Source organism: Lampetra fluviatilis, chromosome 10 (assembly GCF_964198595.1).
Source record: "Lampetra fluviatilis chromosome 10, kcLamFluv1.1, whole genome shotgun sequence".
NCBI lineage: Eukaryota > Metazoa > Chordata > Hyperoartia > Petromyzontiformes > Petromyzontidae > Lampetra > Lampetra fluviatilis.
The window spans coordinates 4840033-4862066 of NC_136284.1; the positions used below are offsets into that span (position 1 = coordinate 4840033).

The following is a 22034-nucleotide window of genomic DNA, read 5'->3' on the forward strand; positions in this document are numbered from 1 at the left end:
ACTCACATCTCCATCGATAGACGACACGGGACTGATAGGGCAAAGTGGTGTGAGAGGAGCACCTTAATTGAAGGCATCCGGCATAGTACAAATATGTAACAGCAGCCCACTCTCAAAACCACTGTAGTCAATGTTGGTTGAACTTTGGCGTGTGGTCGAAACCTTTGGGTCCAACTTATCATGTTTACTGGGAACGTGTGGTGGTGGTGTTGTGTATAGGGTGGGCCAAAAGCCATTAACAGTATACCCCTGTCTTCAAACTACTGTACAGTATATCGTAAATATGTCCCCCTTTGAAGAAAGAAAAACTCGCGTAGTATTTGGGCTTCTTTTAGGTGAGGGGGGGAAGAACTGTGGCTCTTTAAGAGCAGTAACAGCCAAAACCTCACGATTGACCAAGCTACCCTGGGCAAAACGTATTTTACAACAAAAACCGCACCCCGTGTGCGAGTTCCACTGTGTGTGCGTGTCTGTGTGTGTGTGTTGTGTGTGTCTGTGTGCTGTGTGTATTGTGTGTTGTGGGTCTGTGTGTGTGTTGTATGTCTGTGTGTATTTCTCAGTGTGTGGCTGTGTGTGTCTGTGTGTTGTGTGTCTGTGTGTTGTCTGTGTGTATTTCTGTGTCTGTGTGTATTATGTGTGTCTGTGTGTATTTCTGTGTGTCTCTGTGAGTCTGTGTATATTTCTTTGCGTGCCTGTGTGTCTTTGTGTATTTCTGTGTGTGTCTGTGTGTATTTCTGTGTCTGTGTGTATTTCTGTGTGGCTGTGTGTGTGTTGTGTGTCTGTGTGTATTTCTGTATGTGTGTCTGTGTGTATTTCTGTGTCTGTGTATTTCTGTGTGTGTTGTGTGTGTCTGTGTCGTGTGTCTGTGTGTATTTCTGTGCGTATTTGTGTGTCTGTATTTCTGTGTGTGTCTGTGTTGAGTGTCTGTGTGTGTGTGTTGTGTGTGTCTGTGTATATTTCTGTGCGTATTTGTGTGTCTGTATTTCTGTGTGTGTCTGTGTTGTGTGTCTGTGTGTGTGTGTGTCTGTGTGTATTTCTGTGAGTTGTGTGTCTGTGTGTATTTCTGTGAGTTGTGTGTCTGTGTGTATTTCTGTGTGTGTGTATTTATGTTTGTGTCGTGTGTGTTGTCTGTTTGTGGTGTGTGTGTTGTGTGTCTGTGTGTATTTCTGTGTGTGGCTGTGTGTTGTGTGTGTGTGTTGTGTGTCTGTGTGTATTTCTGTGTGATTCTGTCCCTGCTAACAGATCTTGTTGCAACCGTCTGTTTAAGACTATGTAGGGGTGGGAGGGAGATCTTTGTTTTTATTTTATTTTCGTGTGTATGCGTTTATCTGTGCGTGATGCGTTTATCTTAATGTGTGTACGATGATAAGCAGCTCCAGTATTTGTGCCTGTGTGTCATCTCATCTCATGCAGTCGACCCGTGGCACCTGGGTCTGCCCCGTGACCTACTGCCGGCGGGCGTTCGACACTTCACGTGGCCTCAAGGTGCACATGGCCTGGCACAAGCGTCGTGGTGACGTCACCGCAACTTAGTGGCGAATGGCGGTTGTTGTTGTATGTGTGTGCATGTGTACCCCAAACGTCTGTTCAGGCTATAAAGGGGATCTTTGTCTTTGTGGGAGAGTGGGGAGCGGTGGCGCAGCGGTTAGGGCGCACCCTTCTACAAACCCGGCAATCCGCGAACACCACTGACGATCAACTGAACCAGTTCTGATCTTGGGTCTTTCCCCTAGGTAGACTCAGCCTTAAAAAACGAGCACTTGGTGCGATGTGGAAGGAAAGAAAAACAAACCCAGCAGCATTTGTGGGGTGCCAAAGGCGTCCCGGCGTGGTGTTCCGGCCACACCAACATCTTCATGAGTTGACCTTCATATAGGGGCCGTCCATAAATGACGTCACGCGATTTTGGAGGATTTTTGACCCCCCCCCCTCGTCACACGGCGTCACAAAAAGTCAGACCCCCCCCCTCAAATATGACGTCACAATGCTCTGCCCCCCCCACCTCCCCCCCAAAAATTAAACATGCTTCAAATCGCTTTCAACTATTGTCATTGTAGTGCGTATTTAATGTGGCGCTGCACTCTGATGTTGTAGGAGAAACATTTATTAAAAAGTATATTTAATGAAGTAGAATATTTGTGTATATTTATTTAAATTTTTGATGTGACGTCACATTTCTCAACCCCCCCCCCCCCCCCATCGTCACAAATGTCTGACCCCCCCCCCCCACCTAGGTGCGTGACGTCATTTATGGCCGGCCCCATAGCTACATACCTGTCAACCCCTTATCAATGCCTCTTATTAAAGACCAATTCAGACCTCATTGGTCACCCCGTGCCCCATATAAATCTCAACGTTCATCCTAGAAAGTTCCATCATCACAAGGGAGAAACAAACTAATATGATTCTAGATTTGAAGCCACACACTTAAGCGGTTGTGCTTTCGCTAAGTTGTCCCCACCTGAAGAAGGACGCTTGTGTTGCGCCCGAAACGTCGTGCTTTAATTTAGTTGTTTTCATTTATTTTATTTTTGACCTACGTGACTTTACCGAAAAAACAAAATCTAGATTTGAAGCTTTCGTGACTGCAAGGATTCATACTCTTAGGTTTGTTTCGGTAAAGTCACGTAGGTAAAAATAAATAAATGAAAATAAATCAATTAAATCACAAGGAAGCTTGTGTTGCCTCCGAAACGTCGTGATTTAATTTATTAATTTTCATTTGTTATTATTTTATTTTTACCTAATTAACTTTACCAAATTTTATTTATTTATTTTCATTTGTTATTATTGTTTATTATTTACCGAAAAAAACTAAGAGAAAAAACATTATTGTTTGTGCCCATATTGAAACGACTGTACTCCGTTTGGACGTGAAAACTCAATTTCCCCGCACAAGAACACGGGGTTATAAACCTTACGTGCTTATAATCCTTATAAACATTACGCAGACAGCAACTTTGCCCCGTCAGTCGTTAGTAAAGAAGACGACGACCCCGTGGAGTCTTCGCCGTGGGAGCGATGCGGGTGGGGGTGGTGGTGGTTGTGCGGAATTCGTCATTGGCAAGTGACGACGGTGTCGGGGTGGGGCGGACACGGAGACTTCCATTCCACTTCCTACCACGAGCTCGCACGCAGCACAACGCAAGAGTCGGCACCACCACTACAACAACATCAGCAGCACCACCACCAACAACATCAGCACCACCACCAACTCCCAACAACATCACCACCACCCACCACTCCAACAACATCACCCCCACCAACAACATCAGCACCACCCCACCACTCTAACAACATCAGCACCACCACCAACTCCAACAACATCAGCACCACCACCAACTCCAACAACATCAGCACCACCCACCACTACAACAACATCAGCACCACCACCAACTCCAACAACACCACCACCACCCACCACTACAACAACATCAGCACCACCACCTCCAACAATATCACCACCACCACTCCAACAACATCAGCACCATCACCACTCCAACAACATCAGCACCACCACCCACTCCAACAACATCAGCACCACCACCATTGTAACAACATCAGCACCATCACCACTCCAACAACATCAGCACCACCACCCACTCCAACAACATTAGCACCACCACCCACTCCAACTACATCACCACCACTCCAACAACATCAGCACCACCAACTCCAACAACATCAGCACCACCCACCACTCAAACAATATCAGCACCACCACCACCTCCACCAGCCACTCCAACATCAGCACCACCAACAACATCACCACCAACATCAGCACCACCAACTCCAACAACATCACCCCCACCAATACCACTCACTCCAACATCAGCACCACCTCCACCAACACCCCCACCACCCCCACCAACATCAGCACCACCCCCACCAACACCCCCACCAACACCCCCACCACCCCCACCAACATCAGCACCACCACCACTCCCTGCCTGACTCACGTCAGTTCCCTCTCTCGTTCATCCCTGCCCAGGCCAGGCGAGAAGGAACCCCTCTCCATCTCCTCCTCCAGGAGCTTCAGATCAGAAGACATCACCACCACCACCATCATCATCATCACCACCACGTGCGGCTTTTGTTGCTGTTGTCGTTCAAGAGAAGAGTTTCCTGGCGCTTCCAAGGTAAGTTGCTGAACAAACAAACAAACACCAATCACACTGTTAACCACAGGCATACGTTGTCGTGCGTGTTAGTACAATGTACTACAACATCACTATGGCCTTCGCCATCCCGCACCACTGACCGGCGTGGTGAAGTATGGCTCCAGTAACTTAGACCGCAACCCACGCACGGCGTTGCAGAGGCGCTCATCCAGCAGTGGATTGACACACGACGCTGTAGCCACACACACGTGGCGATGTTACATCTTGATCTGATTACGAAGGAACGCGATGATGATGCTGCTGATGATGAAGACGTTTTAGTGCGATGTCGATTAAGTAGTGCCACGCAGTCTGTTCATCGAATGAAAGCAACACTTGTTAGGGTTGATCGGTCGTCATCGTGGTGGTTGGTGGTGGGAAATCATACGAGCAGCTATACTCTCTGTACGTTTACTTTGTGTGCATGTACTGACAACAACCCATCTTTGTTGTTGCCTATCCACTACTGGATGAGAGCCTCCCTTTGTGTGGGGATTGTTTGACCATACTTCACCACCGACACGCTTGTCTTCTCGGCTTGTTGAAGGCAGTGAGAATGATTAGAGGCGGGAGCAAAGAAGTATGGTACAACGATGTTGTTGTGTTTGGTGGGTGCACGTGGCCTCTGTGGTGTCCACCACGTGGTCTCTGTGGTGTCCACCACGTGGCCTCTGTGGTGTCCACCACGTGGCCTCTGTGGTGTCCACCACGTGGCCGACGTCTCTCCTGTCTATCCATCCAAGGCAGGCAGGCGGGTGTCCTGCTTAGCTTTACGAGATAGAAGATCGACATTGTCCAGGCTGACTCTTGTCACGCAGACGTAAACAAACACACTTCTGTTTCTAAAACGACAATAGTCTTGCAGAAAGTTAAATTTGCAGGACACTACAGTGAAGTACTGTATGTAACATGTACAGAGTACGGTACAACGTGAAGGTAATTTGGCTGACCTAGATAACTCGGAGTAAAATTCTTTAATATAATAAAATGTAATTGCTGTCTAAAGTACAGTACATTACAAAGACCTCCCTTCACTGTTAAGTTAACGCAGCATTACACCGTGCTAATCTACAGCCCTTAGTCAAGCCACTGCTGGATGAAGGGGTTTCCCCCCCCACACACACACACCGTGTCAGTCATGGAATGTTTGACCATACTTCACCACCCTGGTCAGTGCTAGTTGGTTAAGGGCAGGGTAAATCCCCACCACGTATGTTTTCCGTGGACACAGGAATTGGTTGCCGGTTCCACAGCGTGTGATGTCGATTAGTAGTGCCACGCACACAAGCGAATGTTTTCTTACACCGGCTGTACATGTTTGTTTATACATTACTTGTACACGGTTCATGTCTGTGTGTCCAAATCATCTGAAAGGTTTCACACAGTCATCACCAGCAGAGCTTTGCGTGGTTTAATGAAATGAAAGACGACATGTCCAGTGGTGACATCGCCCTGCCCAACAGTGATGACTCATGAGGACTTCTGCCCCTGCCAAACGTGGCTCTGACTAAGAGACATGGGGGGGTGTTTATGGTGGTTTAAACATTTGTTTATCTGGTTTGTTTTGTTAATAATGTGCGTTTCGGATTATATGTACAATGACTATTCATGCCACCAACGAATGTGGGTTGTTAATGTTGATTAGATATATTTTTTGCAGGTGAAATGGTGGATGTGTTAAGTACCTACTCCAGGTGTTGTTGCCATGAAACCTGTGATTATCAACACTTCACACAATCTGTTGGATTTCCCTTGATGTTTAACTTTGTCAGGCGTGATTATCTTAATTGGCATAAAGACTTGACGACTTGGAATCTACTTTAATATTGTTAAACAATTTAATTTTCATCCCTTTTTAAAATCCACTTCTGGTTTAAGTCCCCACGCCGTGTCAGTCACGAGTGTTGTTTGACCATACTTCACCACGCTGGTCAGTCCAATTGGTGATGGTTTGGGGGGCCCCCAGGTCCTGTTCAGTTATCACTCACCACAGATGTGAGCTGTGGCTGGGTATCAAACTTAGGTCATCAGGTTAAAAGTGTAATCAGTTAACCACTGTACCCCCACTCCACCCACGTAGTGAACGTACAGAGATTGTGTTTCCTCGAATAAAACATAATTTTCCATTCAGTCATTAGTTCTGTAACAATTGCTGTGGTTGCCACATGTTGATTCACACAAGGAAGATTTAGTATGATACAGTGTTGTACGTATTCTTGGTACTGCAGCGTATAAAAAAGCAGGAATTTATTTCCCACCGAGGTTTCTGGGGCACCCCCATCCCACTCGACTATTTTCTGGAGCTCAGCACCGGACAGCTCCGACTGAAACGTCAGTTTTATATAAAACTGTTGCTCGATATTCTTCCGTCTCTAGTGTAGTAATTCCTTTACAAAACAACTAAAGCGCCAGCCTTGCCACTGTCGCTACTGGCTGAGACAAGCTGTCCTAGTTACACAGAACACGCAATAAAGGGCAGTAAAAGGGCAGTAAAAGGGCCCGTGCTACCAATACTGCGTGGGCGTGAATTGCGGCTTTGGTGGAAACGAGGTCGGGCATGGAGAGCTGTTTTACGGATGATTTTTTACTTTTACAGCAAACGGTGCACGACTTTGTCTGAAAATAGCCACAGAAGATGTCACGTCGCATTTCAACTGTTATACTCTTGGACTCTAAGAATAGTCGGGACACGCCTTTTATATGCCCTGCAGAGAGTATGGCATATTTCAATTAAAATAAATGCTTCTTTCTTTTTGATGGAATTTGCTGAATGAAAGATGAAATAATATTGAATGTGACTTTTATTTCTTACATATGCAGCCTTTGGTGAATGGAATGAGACCATGAATATTTGAGAACCCAGATTAATCACAGGTGGTCACCAAGATGTTAACTCGGGATCAGTAGTGCCATCTACATTCTTTGACATAGTATTGTAAAACTAAGCCACCTCATACCGTTACAGTTCACTTGGGCCAAGGTGATGTCATCGCATCTAAAACAAACGACCTCAACGTTATGTATGATATTTACAGCACCTTTATAGAGTATTTGCATAAATACTATGGTGAGCACAGATTTTGTATATCCGATCCTATTACTCATAAGGGGGAGCTTTCCCGGAGGTAAACTATAGTGTATAAGGTCAAAGAACATGTGCTGCCCAACAACTACTTGCTCACGTCACTGCTGAAAGAAGAAGGGCCTCTGGAGAACACCGTTTGAGGGAATTTTGGCCTACTCTTCCTTGCTGGCCAGATGTGGGATTACCCACATTGTATCCTATAATGAAGGATGGTAAGTGGGCCGTGTAAAAAATTTGGACAGTTAAATCATATATCATCTCATGAAAAAAATATCAGTTTTCTGCGCTCCTTTGCAAATGTGTGTATTCCACGGTCCCTTTCATTCATTTGAGTACGTAACTTCTCCTAGGCTTTGGTCGTCTTGATATGGTGCACACCCAACATATTTGACATACAGACTATGCAGGAATTCGAATTATAATAGCTCTCCTGCAAAGCATGCATGTGAGCAGCCCTCGGAGGTGTAGAGCATGCATTGTTCAGTAACTAGGTGTGTCCACAGTGCAATATGCTACACACACAGACATGTGCCCCTGGCATGGTTCAACATCTTCCCCGGTGGACTGTTCACTCCTGTTGAATCTGTTGCTTGGTAAATTGCATTACTTTATTATTCTTTATAATTGATACAGTGGTCATCATGGGGTATGTCCTTGCCAGTCTTGTAAAGAATGAAGGCAGCGTTGCAGGGTCGAGTATGAATAAAGTTTTATCAAAAGGCCATGGATGGTTTGTGATGACAGTCATAATTTCCCAAATAGCAGCTTTTAAGCATGACAGTCGGTTAGATCAATTCAATGAGCCTTCATTAATATACTTCCAGTAAACATGCAACGTTGGCATGTGGTTGGCACCGTTAGACCAACGTTGGGTTGCCCAACGTTGCATCTTTACTTGGCAATACACTTTACTTAATCACTCAACTCAACGTACATCTCCGATCCCACGGTCTGAGTATTTGAGTTGAGCACTGTATTAGTTGGAGGCAGTCTGAATTCAAGACAAAGCAGACCCTTTATTTGGTATACAAAAAAAATAATGTATTTTTTAAAAGTGGAATTCCAAGCGTAACTGTTATCTGTGCCAGGAGCATATAGCTGCTTCCTCTGGACTGTGTTTGCATACACCATTTGATGTGCAGAAGCGAACATCTGCTTAGCCTCGATGGAAAATGTTTAACTGTTTAACAGATTACAGTGAACCCAATGCAAATGTGTGTGGAGCGGTGGCACTGTAATACGATAAAAGCAGAGTTGTTTTTTCTTGTGCTGCCCCACCGTGAACCCTGCCACCTGAGGTCAATTTCCGGCATGGCAAATATCCGTGTGGCCTGTGGATTTGCGATATCTCGATAACTGCAACTGGCCCTGGGCCATGCCCCCCCCCCCACCTTCTGCCCTAAATCAACCCGAACTGACCCAGTGTGGCCAAGTATGGGCAAACAACCCCGACAAAGCAACACTGCATGGAGACGCCATCATCCAGCAGTGGATTGGCAAAGGGCTTTAAATTATTATTTAATTATAATTAATACTGTACAGTAATTAGGTTTTTCCCTAAAGTGGTGTAATATCCCTGTGAATCAAATCAATCTAGAACTGCCTGACATTTGGGAATGGTACACGTTGTATACAATGGATCCAATAATAAGCTCCAGTAAAGATATGCTTTCAGAATTTTCTATACTTTAAGCTAGTATATAGTACATGTGTTTACCAAAGTACAAGTGCGGATATTATTTCTGGAGTAGGCCACCCTGGCAGTGAGTTCATGAACTGGTATGCAGTCAGGCCTCATTTGCTTTAATTCTCAATTGCCTAATTTTCACAGTTTTGTCTGCTCCCATCGGCTAAAATTGTATATTAGAATGTCATTTACATATCATTTACCTAAACCATAAATACATTCGATTATCTTGCCCATCACAGAGAGAGGTGGGGGAGGGTGCGGGTGTGAACATACCTGTCAACCCCCTATCAGTGCCTACCTTATTACAGTCCAATTCAGACCTTATTGGTCACCCGCGCCCTTATAAATCTCAACGTTCATCCTACAAAGCCCCATCATCACAAGGGAGAAACACAAACAAATAGACAAAACATTGTTTTGCTCAATTTCCCTGTACAAGAATACGGATAAACTGTATGGGTTGACAAGTATGTGTTAATGTATGAAAACAATGTGTCACTCATATCGTTGGATCTATAATCCAATCCACTGATGATCAGTTTTCTGTCTTTTATCAATTTGCTCCTTTTACATTTCCAGGCTCCTGTCCAGACGCACGGACAGACGCAGGAAACACACCCACAAGCGGAGCAGCGTGTGACGACCCTCGTACTACACGACCATGTCGGAACCAAGCGCTCCGTCCGGATACTATGGCACCAACCAGCCTAGCTACCCTCCCCCCTACCAGCCCTACCCAAACCCGGGCCAAGATCCCCCCGGCGGTTACCCACCATCATATGGGGGGCAGCCCGGTGGGTACCCTCCTGCCGGGGGATACCCACCACCTGGGGGGCAGCCCGGTGGGTACCCTCCTGCCGGGGGATACCCACCACCTGGGGGGCAGCCCGGTGGGTACCCTCCTGCCGGGGGATACCCACCACCTGGGGGGCAGCCCGGGGGATACCCGGGAGAGAATCCACCCCCTAATGCATCGCAGCCGCAGAGAGGGGGCACCGCGCCACCGCCCTTCATGATGCCGACCATTCCCCTGCACCCGTCCTTCGGGAACGTTGGCCCTAGTACTGGAGGGCCCGGTGAGTGATTTTCTTTTTTAATCTTAGATGGCGGAAATGAAACGGCCTCTACTAAAAACAGCAATGAGCTTTTTGCAGATGAAAAGTGGAAAAGAGGTGACAATGAAGTCGTGTCACTTTTTATTTTCAGGCAAGCGATACACTTTGCTTAGGCGGGGTGGGGGGGGCAGTAGATTTATTGTCTGGGACACCTTAACAATGATACAGCAGTAAAGAGAGTGAACTTGGGGGGCCAAAGGGACATTTGGTGGTGCATGGACTATTGGAACTTGTTTTGGGAGCCTCGCCTGGAATTCTGCCAATAGTGTTCTCGGAAATGGTCCAGCCACGTAATTCAGTAAACGCAGACACCTATCATATTATGTTGGTTTTGTTGTTGACTTTTAACAGTTCGGGACTAAAAACAAGCCCAATATAACATGAGGTGGCATCTGCGCTCACTAAATAACATGACTGGGCCACATTCTACAGCAGCGCTTGCAACGATGAGTGGCCCATGACATGTACACAGAAATGTACACGTAAATGTGTAGTTACATTTTAGTTTGTACGGCAGTATTTTGGCAAGCAATGTGAAATAATGAGTGCCAAGCCACAGTCTGCTCACCGTGCACATGCCAAGCCACAATCCATCCAGTGTGTGTGTGCAGATCATGAATCACAATGCAGGACGAGGCTTAGATAATTCAGAGCCGTACCTGTGGAGGGACACACCTGACACAACTGCCTAACAAACCTGCCCTGGTTTGGAATTGTGATTCTGCACCACACCCTTCACCAAAGCCCTCTAATTAATGTGAACACTGCCAAATACTTTTCAGAGCATTACCCGAGTCCGCGAATTTGTTACTTTGCCAAAATGAAACGATAATCTCCGAAAGTTTCTATTTTTTTTATCATAGTACATAAATACTGTCACGTGGAACTGAAACTGAACACCACAACAGTTTTTTCAGACATATCCAAGCCAGCTTAGAAGTGGCACACTCATTTAATTTGGTGCCCGTATGAGTCCAGTGTAAGCCATACATCACGGTGACTCAGTGACTCTTTGTTTTAAGTAAAGGGAAAACTGTTTATGGTGACCGCACCTAATGGACAAATGCACGGTCGCCACTCGGACGTGACATTTAACCGTGGGCCCATCTGTCGTGCACACAGAGGCCTCCTCACTGCTCACGTGAGAACTAGTGACGTGGGATAGGTCAGTGCACATGAAACGCAAGCAGTTTTTCGTGTTTTTGAAAACTGGACTGTTAAATGTCGCTCATGGCCCGTTTTCGAGAGTTGGTTTTGCCTCTTGGGTGCTAATGTTGTGTATATTAGCTAAGTGTTTGGGATGACGGTGCATGAGAGGATTATTTTTAGAGGCAGCATTATCTTAAGAAACTACATTGAATGGTGTGCTCCGCAGTCTGTGTGATTGACTTCAGAATGAGAATATGTGCATATGTTTTAATTGTTTAACTTGACAACATCCACATAGTATTAGATTGCTTAAGAGTGTCTATACAGAGCTGCGTGGTAGGCTGAGCATAGCCTAACTACCTTTGCCTGACTGGTCTTGTCATACTACATTTCTGGCCTATATATGTGGGTGGCGACATGGCATAAACCTGTTGGAGAGGTTCACGGTTTGGATTGTCTCCATGTTTTGGGCAACCCTTTGTATATATTTGGCCGGTTTTATTTAGGATAAGTTCCTAACAGCAACACACTATAATATCAAATCTTTGTTAACATTGGATAATCTTTCTGGGAGTTATCATGCGCTCCCATCACAGACAGATGGACAAAGCTAATGGATGAATGCTTTCATCCTTAGTTGGAAAGGACAGCATTACAAACGCAAGTGTGGCATAGTGCTGGCCACATCACCACTTCTAACCACAATGCCTTTGCGTGTGTGTCTAGAGTATGGAGGCGTAAGTACAAATGAAAATTCCATCGGAGTCTGGGATGACAAGAATGTACGACGAATGTTCATCCAAAAGGTGTGCAGCATAACCAGATTCCGGAATTCCTTAGACCCTCAACCGAAGATAAACATGCCCTTGCAACCTCCAGTGTGACTGTTGTCTGACAGCAGTGACCTTCAAAGGATTTATTTTTTTAATATATAAAAATAATGGAGTTAGATTTCAAGGCCTATGACCAAACAACCCGGAATGCATTCGATCTCGTCAGATCTCGGAAGCTAAAGGGAAATCTGCGTGCATGCCAGGCAGGTTATTGAGTTTCATGATCCGCAGCAGAGGGCAGTGCACCAAAGTAAATTGTTGTACTGAACTCTTGTGCTCGCATGTCTGTTCCCCACCCACACAAGTGTGGTGAGGTATGATCAAATAACCCCCCCTTGACCCATATGGTGTGAGGAACACATTCCTGCGGAGGGAGCTGGTAGGAACGTTGGGTTGCTCGGTCAATGGTCAGGGTCAACGGCAGCGTGGTGTATTCCGCAAATATGGCCGACTGAGGGCGGGCACAAGCCGGCGTGAGTAGGTTAAACGTTGAGTTTTATAAGGGCACCACGGGGTGACCAGCCCCTCCCCACCCAGCCCCACCCCTCCCACCCCCCACCCAGCCCCACCCTCTCTACCCAGCCCCACCCTCTCTACCCAGCCCCACCCCTCCCATTTTTGGATGCACGACGGACGGAACAATAATCCCCTGTGGGCTGGTGTAACCAGGAGGTTCCTACCAGTATAAGGGTCTCCCCACTAACCACTGCTCCCAATGCTCCAACCCAATAGATCCAATGTGTGGCATTAACCCAGAGCTATGGGAATGCCTTGCAGGAAAGTAAAATGCCACGCTCTGCTTACATAATTGTTTTCTAGGTTGTTTGGTTGCCTATGTAGTACACAACAAATGTGAATTAATAAGCTCCACAACGTTTAAAGGGCATAGGCTATAGTTTTATTTTCAGTTTACGCTCCAACCGTGCAATGATCAACAACACAATTAGATGTTCATGATAAAAGTATAACTTTGATAGTTGCGTGAGGTAGGCTCCTTGGGGATTGTCGTAAAATGTGTACTCGGAAGCAGGCTTTTATATTTGTCAGCGTTACACTCCGTGGGATGTTGTTTGGTGCACTGATGATGGGGGATCATACATTTTTAAGTGTTCACTACGGGACTTTAAGCAATGTAGAACTGCTCTACGAGTTAATCTGATCAACCTCCAGGGTGTATTTTGTGTCACAAAATCATGACCGTCTGTATACATGAGATATTCTTAGCGCTTCTAGAAAGTCCTTTTAATGGCAGTCACTGTCATCTGTATTAGATATGCTTAGCCCTTCTAAACATGAACATTTACATCAGTCATTATAGTGTATATATATGTGGTTTTAGTGCTGTATATTGGACTGAATACAAGACACGTCTGTGCCCCACAGGTCTACATCATCCTTTTTGTGCAGCTGCTCGTCACTTTCGGCTTCGTGGCGGTGTGCACTTTCGTGTAAGTCGGTGGTGGCGGGGAGACGTTGCCAGAGGAGAGAGGGTGATTTTGGGGCATAAAGAATCTATGTATGTTGAACTTCTTTCTCACTGTACGTAGCAACCGTGATAATTGGAGGTGCTTCTTCAAGTTACTCTAACTACAACTTGTCTGGATTTAAAAAATCTATTGGTCCCATCTGCCACACTGTCATTCGAGTCGCTGGCCGCTGCGCGTTAGAAGTCTTGGGGACCGTATTGAGAAAGGTCTAGTGGGCCAATACAAAGTTGGCCGGGTGGCTCAAGAGGTCAGAGCACTAAGCTGCCACTGCTGAGAGCCTGGGTCCAATTCCACACAATCACCTGTGATTAAACTGGGCTCCCAAGTGTAGTAGGTGTATGGCCCCAGCTTGGTCACGAATAACTGCACATACGAAAACACATTAAATTTGGTTATGCACTTAAAGAATGAAAAAAATTAGTTTGACTGTCATGTGACAAACGTTATTCTCGGTGGCAGGGAAGGTGGGAAAGTGCTACCCCTTAAGTGTAGATTATAAGCCACTTGGGATCTTAGAGAAAGCTCTGATATCTGTATCCGTGGGTCATTCTTCAATCACGAAGGGTTGCACCACTCTGCGAGAGTTCCGATTGAATACTTTGTCGCATGACATGGCGCCAATAGCACAATCAGGATAACACTGAAGGAAATGTTCTTTAAACATGTGTATCTTTGGGGCAAGCCTTTGTTATTTATGATATTATTTTGCGACTATACTCCAGTTATGAAGAGTTATTTTATAAACAGTAAAATATATAGCAGTCTTTTTACACTTACTTTTATTTTAATTCTCCGGGCCCCAAACACCAGGAAAATTATTATGAACCTTGCAATTAGGAGGATTTTAGAAGTGAATTTTAATATTGTTCATGTGCTTCTCAACAGTGTCCCCGTGAAGAAATTTGTGCAGAATAACCCAGCAATATACTGGGCCTCTTAGTGAGTATGATTCATCATTTCCTGCTTATAATTGTTTAAACAATGTACCCAAACATGAAGCCATAAATTGTGCCACTGTTTACATACATCTGACAGAGCCCCTTCCTTTTGTGAATGCAGTGGCGTCTTCTTCGCTACATATCTCGGGTTGGTTTGCTGCACCAAGGCAAGGTGAGACATCGTGTTACAGTAGATATTTGAATCTTCTAAAACAGCAGTTGGTCAAAATACCCTCTAGAAGGTCTCTATAGAGGCTCACTCTAGTGGAGGCTCTTCCACCAGCAGTGGCGTGAGCAAGCACTGGCAGGTCAGGCCTGTACCTTTATCTGTTATAACAGTAGTATGAGTTGTGCCCATACCCAAGACCCAGGCCAATGTTATGAAAATATCGTGTACTTGACTAGCACTCCACATGTGTAGAGAAATTACATAAACACAGACCATTCTCATACAAAATATATTTTTGTCATAGGCTTATTGGCTTTTCAAACCGATATTATCCATCAGAATGTGTTTAAGCAAGACAACTCTGAAATTTCGATTTAAAGCTTTCGTGACTGCAGGGATTCATCTTCTTGGTTTTTTCGGTAAAGTCACGTAGAAGGGAAGTAATAAAATAATAAAAATAAAACATAATAAAATAATTCTCACGACGTTTCGGCTACAATGTTTTATTTTTATTATTTTATTACTTCCCTTCTACGTGACTTTACCGAAAAAACCAAGAAGAAGACAACTCTGGACTGGTTTCGACCTTCTGGGTCTCGTCAGCAGAATCAGGCTTATGAAAAAAATGCTTTTGGGTTTCCAGATATTCTGGCAAGGACATGCCATCTAAATTATGGGGCCTTGTTCTTTTAAAAAAATTGTTTTTTATTTACCAGGTAAGGCCCACTGCGCTATCAGTGCCTTTTCAGAGGTGCCCTGGCCACACATGATAGCTCATCGAAGTGGTTTGTATCATATGTGGGAATGTATAGTCGCCAAATAATTTAAACGCATGTTTCTAAATGTAGAGAGGACCTGGAGAACAATCCACGTGACCACAGAGAGAACATGTAGATCAAAATATACAGGTATCTGGGTCGGGATCGAACCCATGCCCTCCTGTGTACCAGGTGACGGAAGTAACTTCTCGCTACCGAGGCCAATTGCAACAAAGACATTTTACAAACAGTGATAGAAGAGATTTCTTCTATCACTGGTTACCATATAGTAACTTCGTGGTGGAAGCTTAGTGTTCACTGTCATGGACATAATTATAATTTTAAAATAAATTATTGGAAACATTTTCATCATATTTGGGGGATATTTTTGACTAAAATCACATAAATCCAACAGCAAAATATTTGGTTTCGCTTTTAGTCAGCTATGCATGACTGGGTTAAGTTAAGAAAATTAATAAAAGAATAATACATTATTGCTCAAAAACGCTTTCCAGAACTCATGTTTCTATTCCATTCACGTTTACATGATAAACAGTAACCAGAGGCTTGGGTGCAATTCGGGTCCAGTATATTAATTCTAACGCTATAAATATAATTTAATGTACTTGCATATTTATTTCAGAATGCATCTTCTTGCACTGATTTGTCTGCAGTGCTCATTGCTATGACTCCTTTGTTGTTTAGGAGGCTTTTCCCACTCAACTTCATCTTGCTGGCCGTCCTCGTAAGCATTTTGCACGTAGATTATTGTTTTTACTTTTACACGGATGGACACATTGCATGGATGTTTACATAAACGTGTCGACAAAGGATGACTTGAGAATATATATGTCACCGTTGTTTTCCTACAGACGCTGGCAATGTCCTACCTCACTGGAATGCTGGCAAGGTATATATATAAAAAAAAATTTAAATTTTCTGTTTCCAGGTAAAGCCCACTGAGCTATTAGCTATTTTTCAGAAGCAACCTGGCCACAAGTGATAGCTCAACGAAGTGGCTTATCACGTAAACATTTATCGCAGGCAAATACTCTAAATTCATGTTTCTAAATGTGGATGGGAAAAACTAGAGGGCCTGGAGAAAAATCCACGTGACCATGGGGCATCGGGGTTGGGCTCGAACCCACGACCTCCTGCATTCCAGGCGAGGGAGTTAACATCTCCTAGCCACCGCGGCACCTAGTTAACAGTTCGGGCTCTTGAACCACTCACGATAATGAAAATGTACGCTCCAACAATGAGGCATAAATATGAAGTGGGGTCAGCTGACACATTTTGGAAAATGTTGACAATGGTGTTGGTAGCAATGGTGGTGTCGACAGTATGAAACAATTGTTATAATTACATGCATTTTGAAAAAAATATTGTTTGATAAATTATAGTCATGCTTAGGTTGGTGATTTCTGATAATGACAATGATATTGATGTACACAGCAGTGCAATAAGCAGTGTTGAAATTCACTCAGAGAAGGTCTCATGAGAACTTAATTTCACCAAATGTCTCACCATTTACCACTGCTTTAAGAGTCCAGCCCTATTGTTAACCACGTATCTTTGTCCATTGCCCTTTGCTCACAGCTTCTACAACACCAACTCAGTGCTCATGTGCATTGGCGTCACAGCGGCAGTGTGTGGCGCTGTCACACTCTTTTGCTTCCAGACTAAGGTAACGGGGAAAAAAACCCCACAACAGTCACAACGCAATATATCCTCCACTAATATGTGTTTGTACATGTGCAACCCTTTATCAATCTATTGTTGGATAAAGAAGGCCTCCCCATACTGTGTCAGTTATGTGGGTTGTTCGACCATACAGTTAATTCAAGGTGTGGTGGGGAGGTAGTGAGGGGTAGTGTAGCGGCTAGCACGCTGTGCTGCGAACCTGGCGACCCAAGTTCGATTAATTATCTGAACCGGTCCTGGGCCTCCCCTAGGTCGACTCAGCCTCAAATGAGTACCTGGTGTGGTGTGTAAATATTCGCCATTCGGGAGACAAAGGTGTTTGGGAGTGGTGCTGGCCACCAACTCCCTCGTGTGCCGTGCTCGGCTTCATGGATGCTCACTTGCATCACTTGCCCCAACAGTCTATACGAGTGATCATTGTCTTGGTGGGGAGGTGGACCCAGGACTGGTTTAGATATACTTTGCCACTGTGGTTCACTTGTACAGCACAATGACAGCTGTGATGTGTTTGCATATGCACATGTACTTGCAGTCATGAATACGTAGGGAGCAGTAGTGTGCAGTGGTTTGCACGCTACACTACGAACCCGGCTGACGGCCAACACCACCGATCCTGGGCCTCCCCTAGGTCGACTCAGTCTTTGTAGATGCTCGCTAACAGCACTTGTCCCAAAAAGTATGTTAAGGCTATATGGGGGATCTTTGACTTGTTTGTCTTTGTGTATATTGAATGGGTATATACAATATACACATTGTGAGATTTGTGTGTGTGTGTTCCAGGTTGACTTCACCTCGTGTCCTGGTGTGATGTTTGCCCTCTCCATGGTGCTGCTGCTCACCGGCCTCATAGCCGCATTCACCGTCCCCTTCGGATACGCAAGTTTCACAAAACAGAGAAAAACCACGACACACACTTCACATTTAGTACACCACTCGGTCATGGTCAGCCCACTGCTGAATCAAAACTTCCCCAAGCCACTGCAATCATGTGATGTAATCATCCATTCAGCACCTTCAGGGGCTAATTGTATTGCTCCATCTCCACAGTGGATGACGTCCTAGATTAATTTGAATGGTGTATGTTTTTTTTGTCTCTTAACTGTTATTGTTAGTTTTAATGCTAGGTGAGTAACACTTAGTCTGTGCTCTCCAGTTGCCTGGGTGAAAAGTGGGCTAGGTTTTGCCCAACCCTGGCCAGCTGGCTCAACAACTTGATAAATGGAATTAAAATTGTTCTTTACAATGCTTCCATTGAAGCCATTACTACTCATCCTGTTTAAACGGTTTAAACTGATACAACTCTGTCATCACTTTGTAAGCTATATCAGGCCTTGAGTAAAGGTGTTCTATAAATAGAAATTAGACTTAGATGATAAGTATACCCTGTTGTGCGAACACTATGCAGCTTTACTCTGAAATGTAGCTCATGATGTTTGTGCTTTCACTGTCTGGCTTCAGATCCCATGGATCCAGACGGTTTATGCGGGTTTGGGAGCTGTGATCTTCACAGTGGTAAGTAATGTTGTACTCGCACTGTAAGTGTTTGATAGCTGTACAGAATTCACAAAAGCCTGTACAGCAATGGGATTCCCGTCATACTAACATTTTAATATCATAAATTATTCTCCATATTTTTAGTTCTGAAATGTATTGTACTGTCATTACTTGGTGATCCAGTTCACCCTTGCAAAAGAGACATTATATCATTGGGTTCTCACGTGGTAAAATGAAGTCTTATTATGCCTTTGTTTCTCCAATTAAAACAAATACATATTTGAATGCTGCGTTGAATAACTTTAGTGAAAGCGTATTTATTACCTTGTGATATATGTTGGTACGTTCTTCATGAAATCCCAGTGTGGCTATTCCGTTTTTTGAAACGTTTTAATTACTTCTAAAAATGTTTTTAATTTTGGAATTCGTTTGAGAGCTTGGATGACGAGCAATTATCAATGAGTCAAAATGCTTTGTATAGTCTATAAAGGCTAGGCACAATGGTATTTGAAATCCATTAATCTATTCTAGAATCTTATTGATAGTATGAATGTGGTCTATGGTAGAGAAAATCTTTACAAAACACTGCTTACCCAGTGGTTTGTCTCTAAATAATCCACTATTCTGTATCCAATGATCTTTGTTGACATTTGATATACGTGCGTTTAGAGACCTAACGAGAACTCCGAGCTAATGTATAGGATACGCATATAGTACACCTTGGCCATGGTGAAAAGCTGGCGGCCAATATGACTCTCGCTGCAGTTTTTGGCGGTGGACACACAGCTGCTGCTTGGCAATCGGCGTAACTCCATCAGCCCCGAGGAGCACATCAACGGAGCCCTCCGCCTCTACATGGACATTGTCTACATCTTCACATTCCTGCTGCAACTCATTGGCTCACGAAACTAAACTGCCCTTGCGCGTCTCTGCAGGGTTCCCTGATAAACTCCAGTGTGCGAGTGGACCTGAGTATGTGGCGTGTGTGGCGTGTGTGTGTGTGTGCGCGTTCGCGTGAACAAATGGGACCCCGCACATGAACATTTGCGCGCGGTCCAGTATGTGAGGTCATATCTGTGACTGTATGTGCTCTATTTGTATTCTGTGGTGTCTGTCTGCACACATGCATGCAAATTTATTTTACGTGCCTTGGTGTTCTGTTTGTTTGCTAGCTGACTTGCTTTGTTGTATACCCTCGTCGTGCCATGTAAATACCGATGTATCAAAAGTGTCGAGGACAAGAGCTGCAGTAACAATTGGGCAAAGGAAATGTTTTGCGAAATCTGCACTTACCGTAAATATTCTCATAACATTCAGGCAGGTGATGCAGAAGACTAAAGGTTGCAGTTTTATATTGTAAATTGTCATTAAGTAAATAAAGACGCTATTCAGTACTGTATTTCATTTGGCATGTCTGCTATTTAAGCGCAGCACTCATTCATGTATAACTGTAATCCATATTTAAAACACATCTATGTATTGAACGTTACCACGTCCAGCTGATGAAGAGCATCCGAAACCTTGGCACCATCTTCTACTCAGAATTTCTCTCGCATCTCCACATGGAGGATTTCCTACCTCCACCTGTGCAAGACTGCTTGCATCTGTTGGCATCTAAAATCTGTTGCCCCATTTACTGAGACCTTAATAGCTTAATCACTTGTGTTGATTACTGTGGCTCTCCACTAACCCTGCTAGTCTGAGGCCTCCCAAAATCCCTTGCCGCCACACTTCAATTGAATCCAGGGTGCAGCAGTGATACTCCATATCCACACCTACAAGTAAGCCCACATGAACCCAGTTATCTGGTCGCTTAACTGGCTCGCAATCCAGCACCGGATGTCTTCAAAAAGCCACCATGGATTTTCCCCTGCCTACCTCTCATCTCACTGTACTCCCCTCTACATGGCCTCTTCATTGGGAGTTCACCCCTCTGCTGCAATCTGGAATTCCCACTCCATATATACAAGCCCATGCTCAAGACCTTCCGTTGGATTTAAATAGCATGTACTGTAAATGCTATTTAATTTGGATTAATGTAGCATCTAAAAGGAAACGCACTAGATGCTGTACCGAACAGTGCGGGGCATGGGCATTCTGGGGGAAGGATGCATGTTAGAAAGAATCGGAGGCATGGGATGGGTGGAAGTAAGGGCATCGAAAATATGGTTCGATATACGGATTTTCGCTTGACGGACAATTTTTCAAGAACAAATTCAGTGTGTTGAGGGAGGTCTGTCCAGTACTATACTGGCCAAACAGCAACACGTTCTCTTTAACAAACACCGTTCTATTTATAATGAAATATACATTTAATGTCCAATATAAAATTGGGGAAAAAATAAACGTTGAGCAATCCCCTGCTGTATGAGACTCCACACTCCTCGCGCGTGGTCGGAGTTGACACTTAATCACGATTGTCATTGCGGATTAGTGATGGGGGTGGAAGTTCAGAACCATTTGTCGCACTGCCCTCTCCTGGTGGGCATAAGAAATAACTGCTAAAAATACAATTACTGTACGGGAATCCCTTGACATACGGAACAAATAAGTCACTGAAAGGTCCGTTCAGCGAAATTCTGTATATTGAACTTTATTTTCCCGTTGATTTGTATTATATTGTTTTATGGAAAACTTTCCAGGAACGTATCTGTGCCCCTTATATCGAAAGATGCCCGTACTGGACAAATATCAACGTCTGCTTTATATACACATACTGTATACGTATAATTAATAACACCATAAACCAAGGCAGTAATTATAATATATTGGGGGGGGGACACATCCCCCCAATATTCAAATATGCTCAAAATGTCCCCCCCCCCCCCATACAGTATATTGCTATAAAATAAATTTCTGTTTATATGATTGTGGTTATGGTTGTACTTTATTAATCCCTAATCTCTGCCATTACATACAATGAAACAAGAAAAGATAAAAAGATAAAACAGAGCAATGTAATACAATACACTATTATACATTATTGTAAAAAAAATATAAAAAATCCATCCTATGGGTTAGTGATTTTTAAAAATATTTTAGGCAGGAAATTCGTTTTCAAATGTTGATTTGTTTTGCTGGGAGGGGACCCCCACACCCCCTGGAAGATTTGGTCCCCCCCAATGTTGACTCCATGGCTACTGCCTTGCCATAAACCTTGGATTTCCAACATGGAATAGGAAACCCACGTTTGTCAGGCCCCTGCTGGATGACGGGGCCTCCCTACTCCATGCACATCGTGTGGGTTAATTGGCCACACTTAATCACGATTGTCATTGTGAATTGGTGAAGTGAATGGTGAGTGGTGGGAGTGGAAGTGAGTTGTGGGTGTCTTCTGAATGTGAGTGATGTCCAGTGAGAGTGAATGTGAGTGGTCAGTGTCTAGTGGGAAGTAACTGAGTGTCTAGTGAGAGTGAATGTGAGTGGTGAGTCTGGTCCAAGTGAACGTGAGT

The 22034-nt window shown here is 44.3% G+C and overlaps 1 protein-coding gene across 1 annotated transcript; it reads left to right on the forward strand.

The window, feature by feature from the left end:
• The first annotated feature begins 3945 nt into the window (after positions 1-3945).
• On the forward strand, positions 3946-19981 carry LOC144934459 (protein lifeguard 2-like). The gene is made up of 12 exons (XM_078860223.1): positions 3946-4139; positions 9515-10011; positions 11926-12005; positions 13416-13480; positions 14405-14458; positions 14579-14629; positions 16090-16129; positions 16257-16294; positions 16984-17071; positions 17869-17964; positions 18547-18600; positions 19348-19981. Exons 2-12 carry the CDS (start codon positions 9597-9599, stop codon positions 19492-19494), a joined length of 1128 nt encoding a protein of 375 aa, XP_078716349.1. The 5' UTR covers positions 3946-4139; positions 9515-9596; the 3' UTR covers positions 19495-19981.
• Positions 19982-22034: the final 2053 nt, after the last annotated feature.

Excerpts from the sequence above, each read along its gene's own strand:
- LOC144934459 (XM_078860223.1), top strand. The coding sequence starts at position 9,597 with ATGTCGGAACCAAGCGCTCCGTCCGGATACTATGGCACCAACCAGCCT. Across the intron at positions 17,072-17,868 it reads TCTTTTGCTTCCAGACTAAG|GTTGACTTCACCTCGTGTCC; the intron begins GTAACGGGGAAA and ends TGTGTGTTCCAG. Across the intron at positions 18,601-19,347 it reads GAGCTGTGATCTTCACAGTG|TTTTTGGCGGTGGACACACA; the intron begins GTAAGTAATGTT and ends CTCTCGCTGCAG.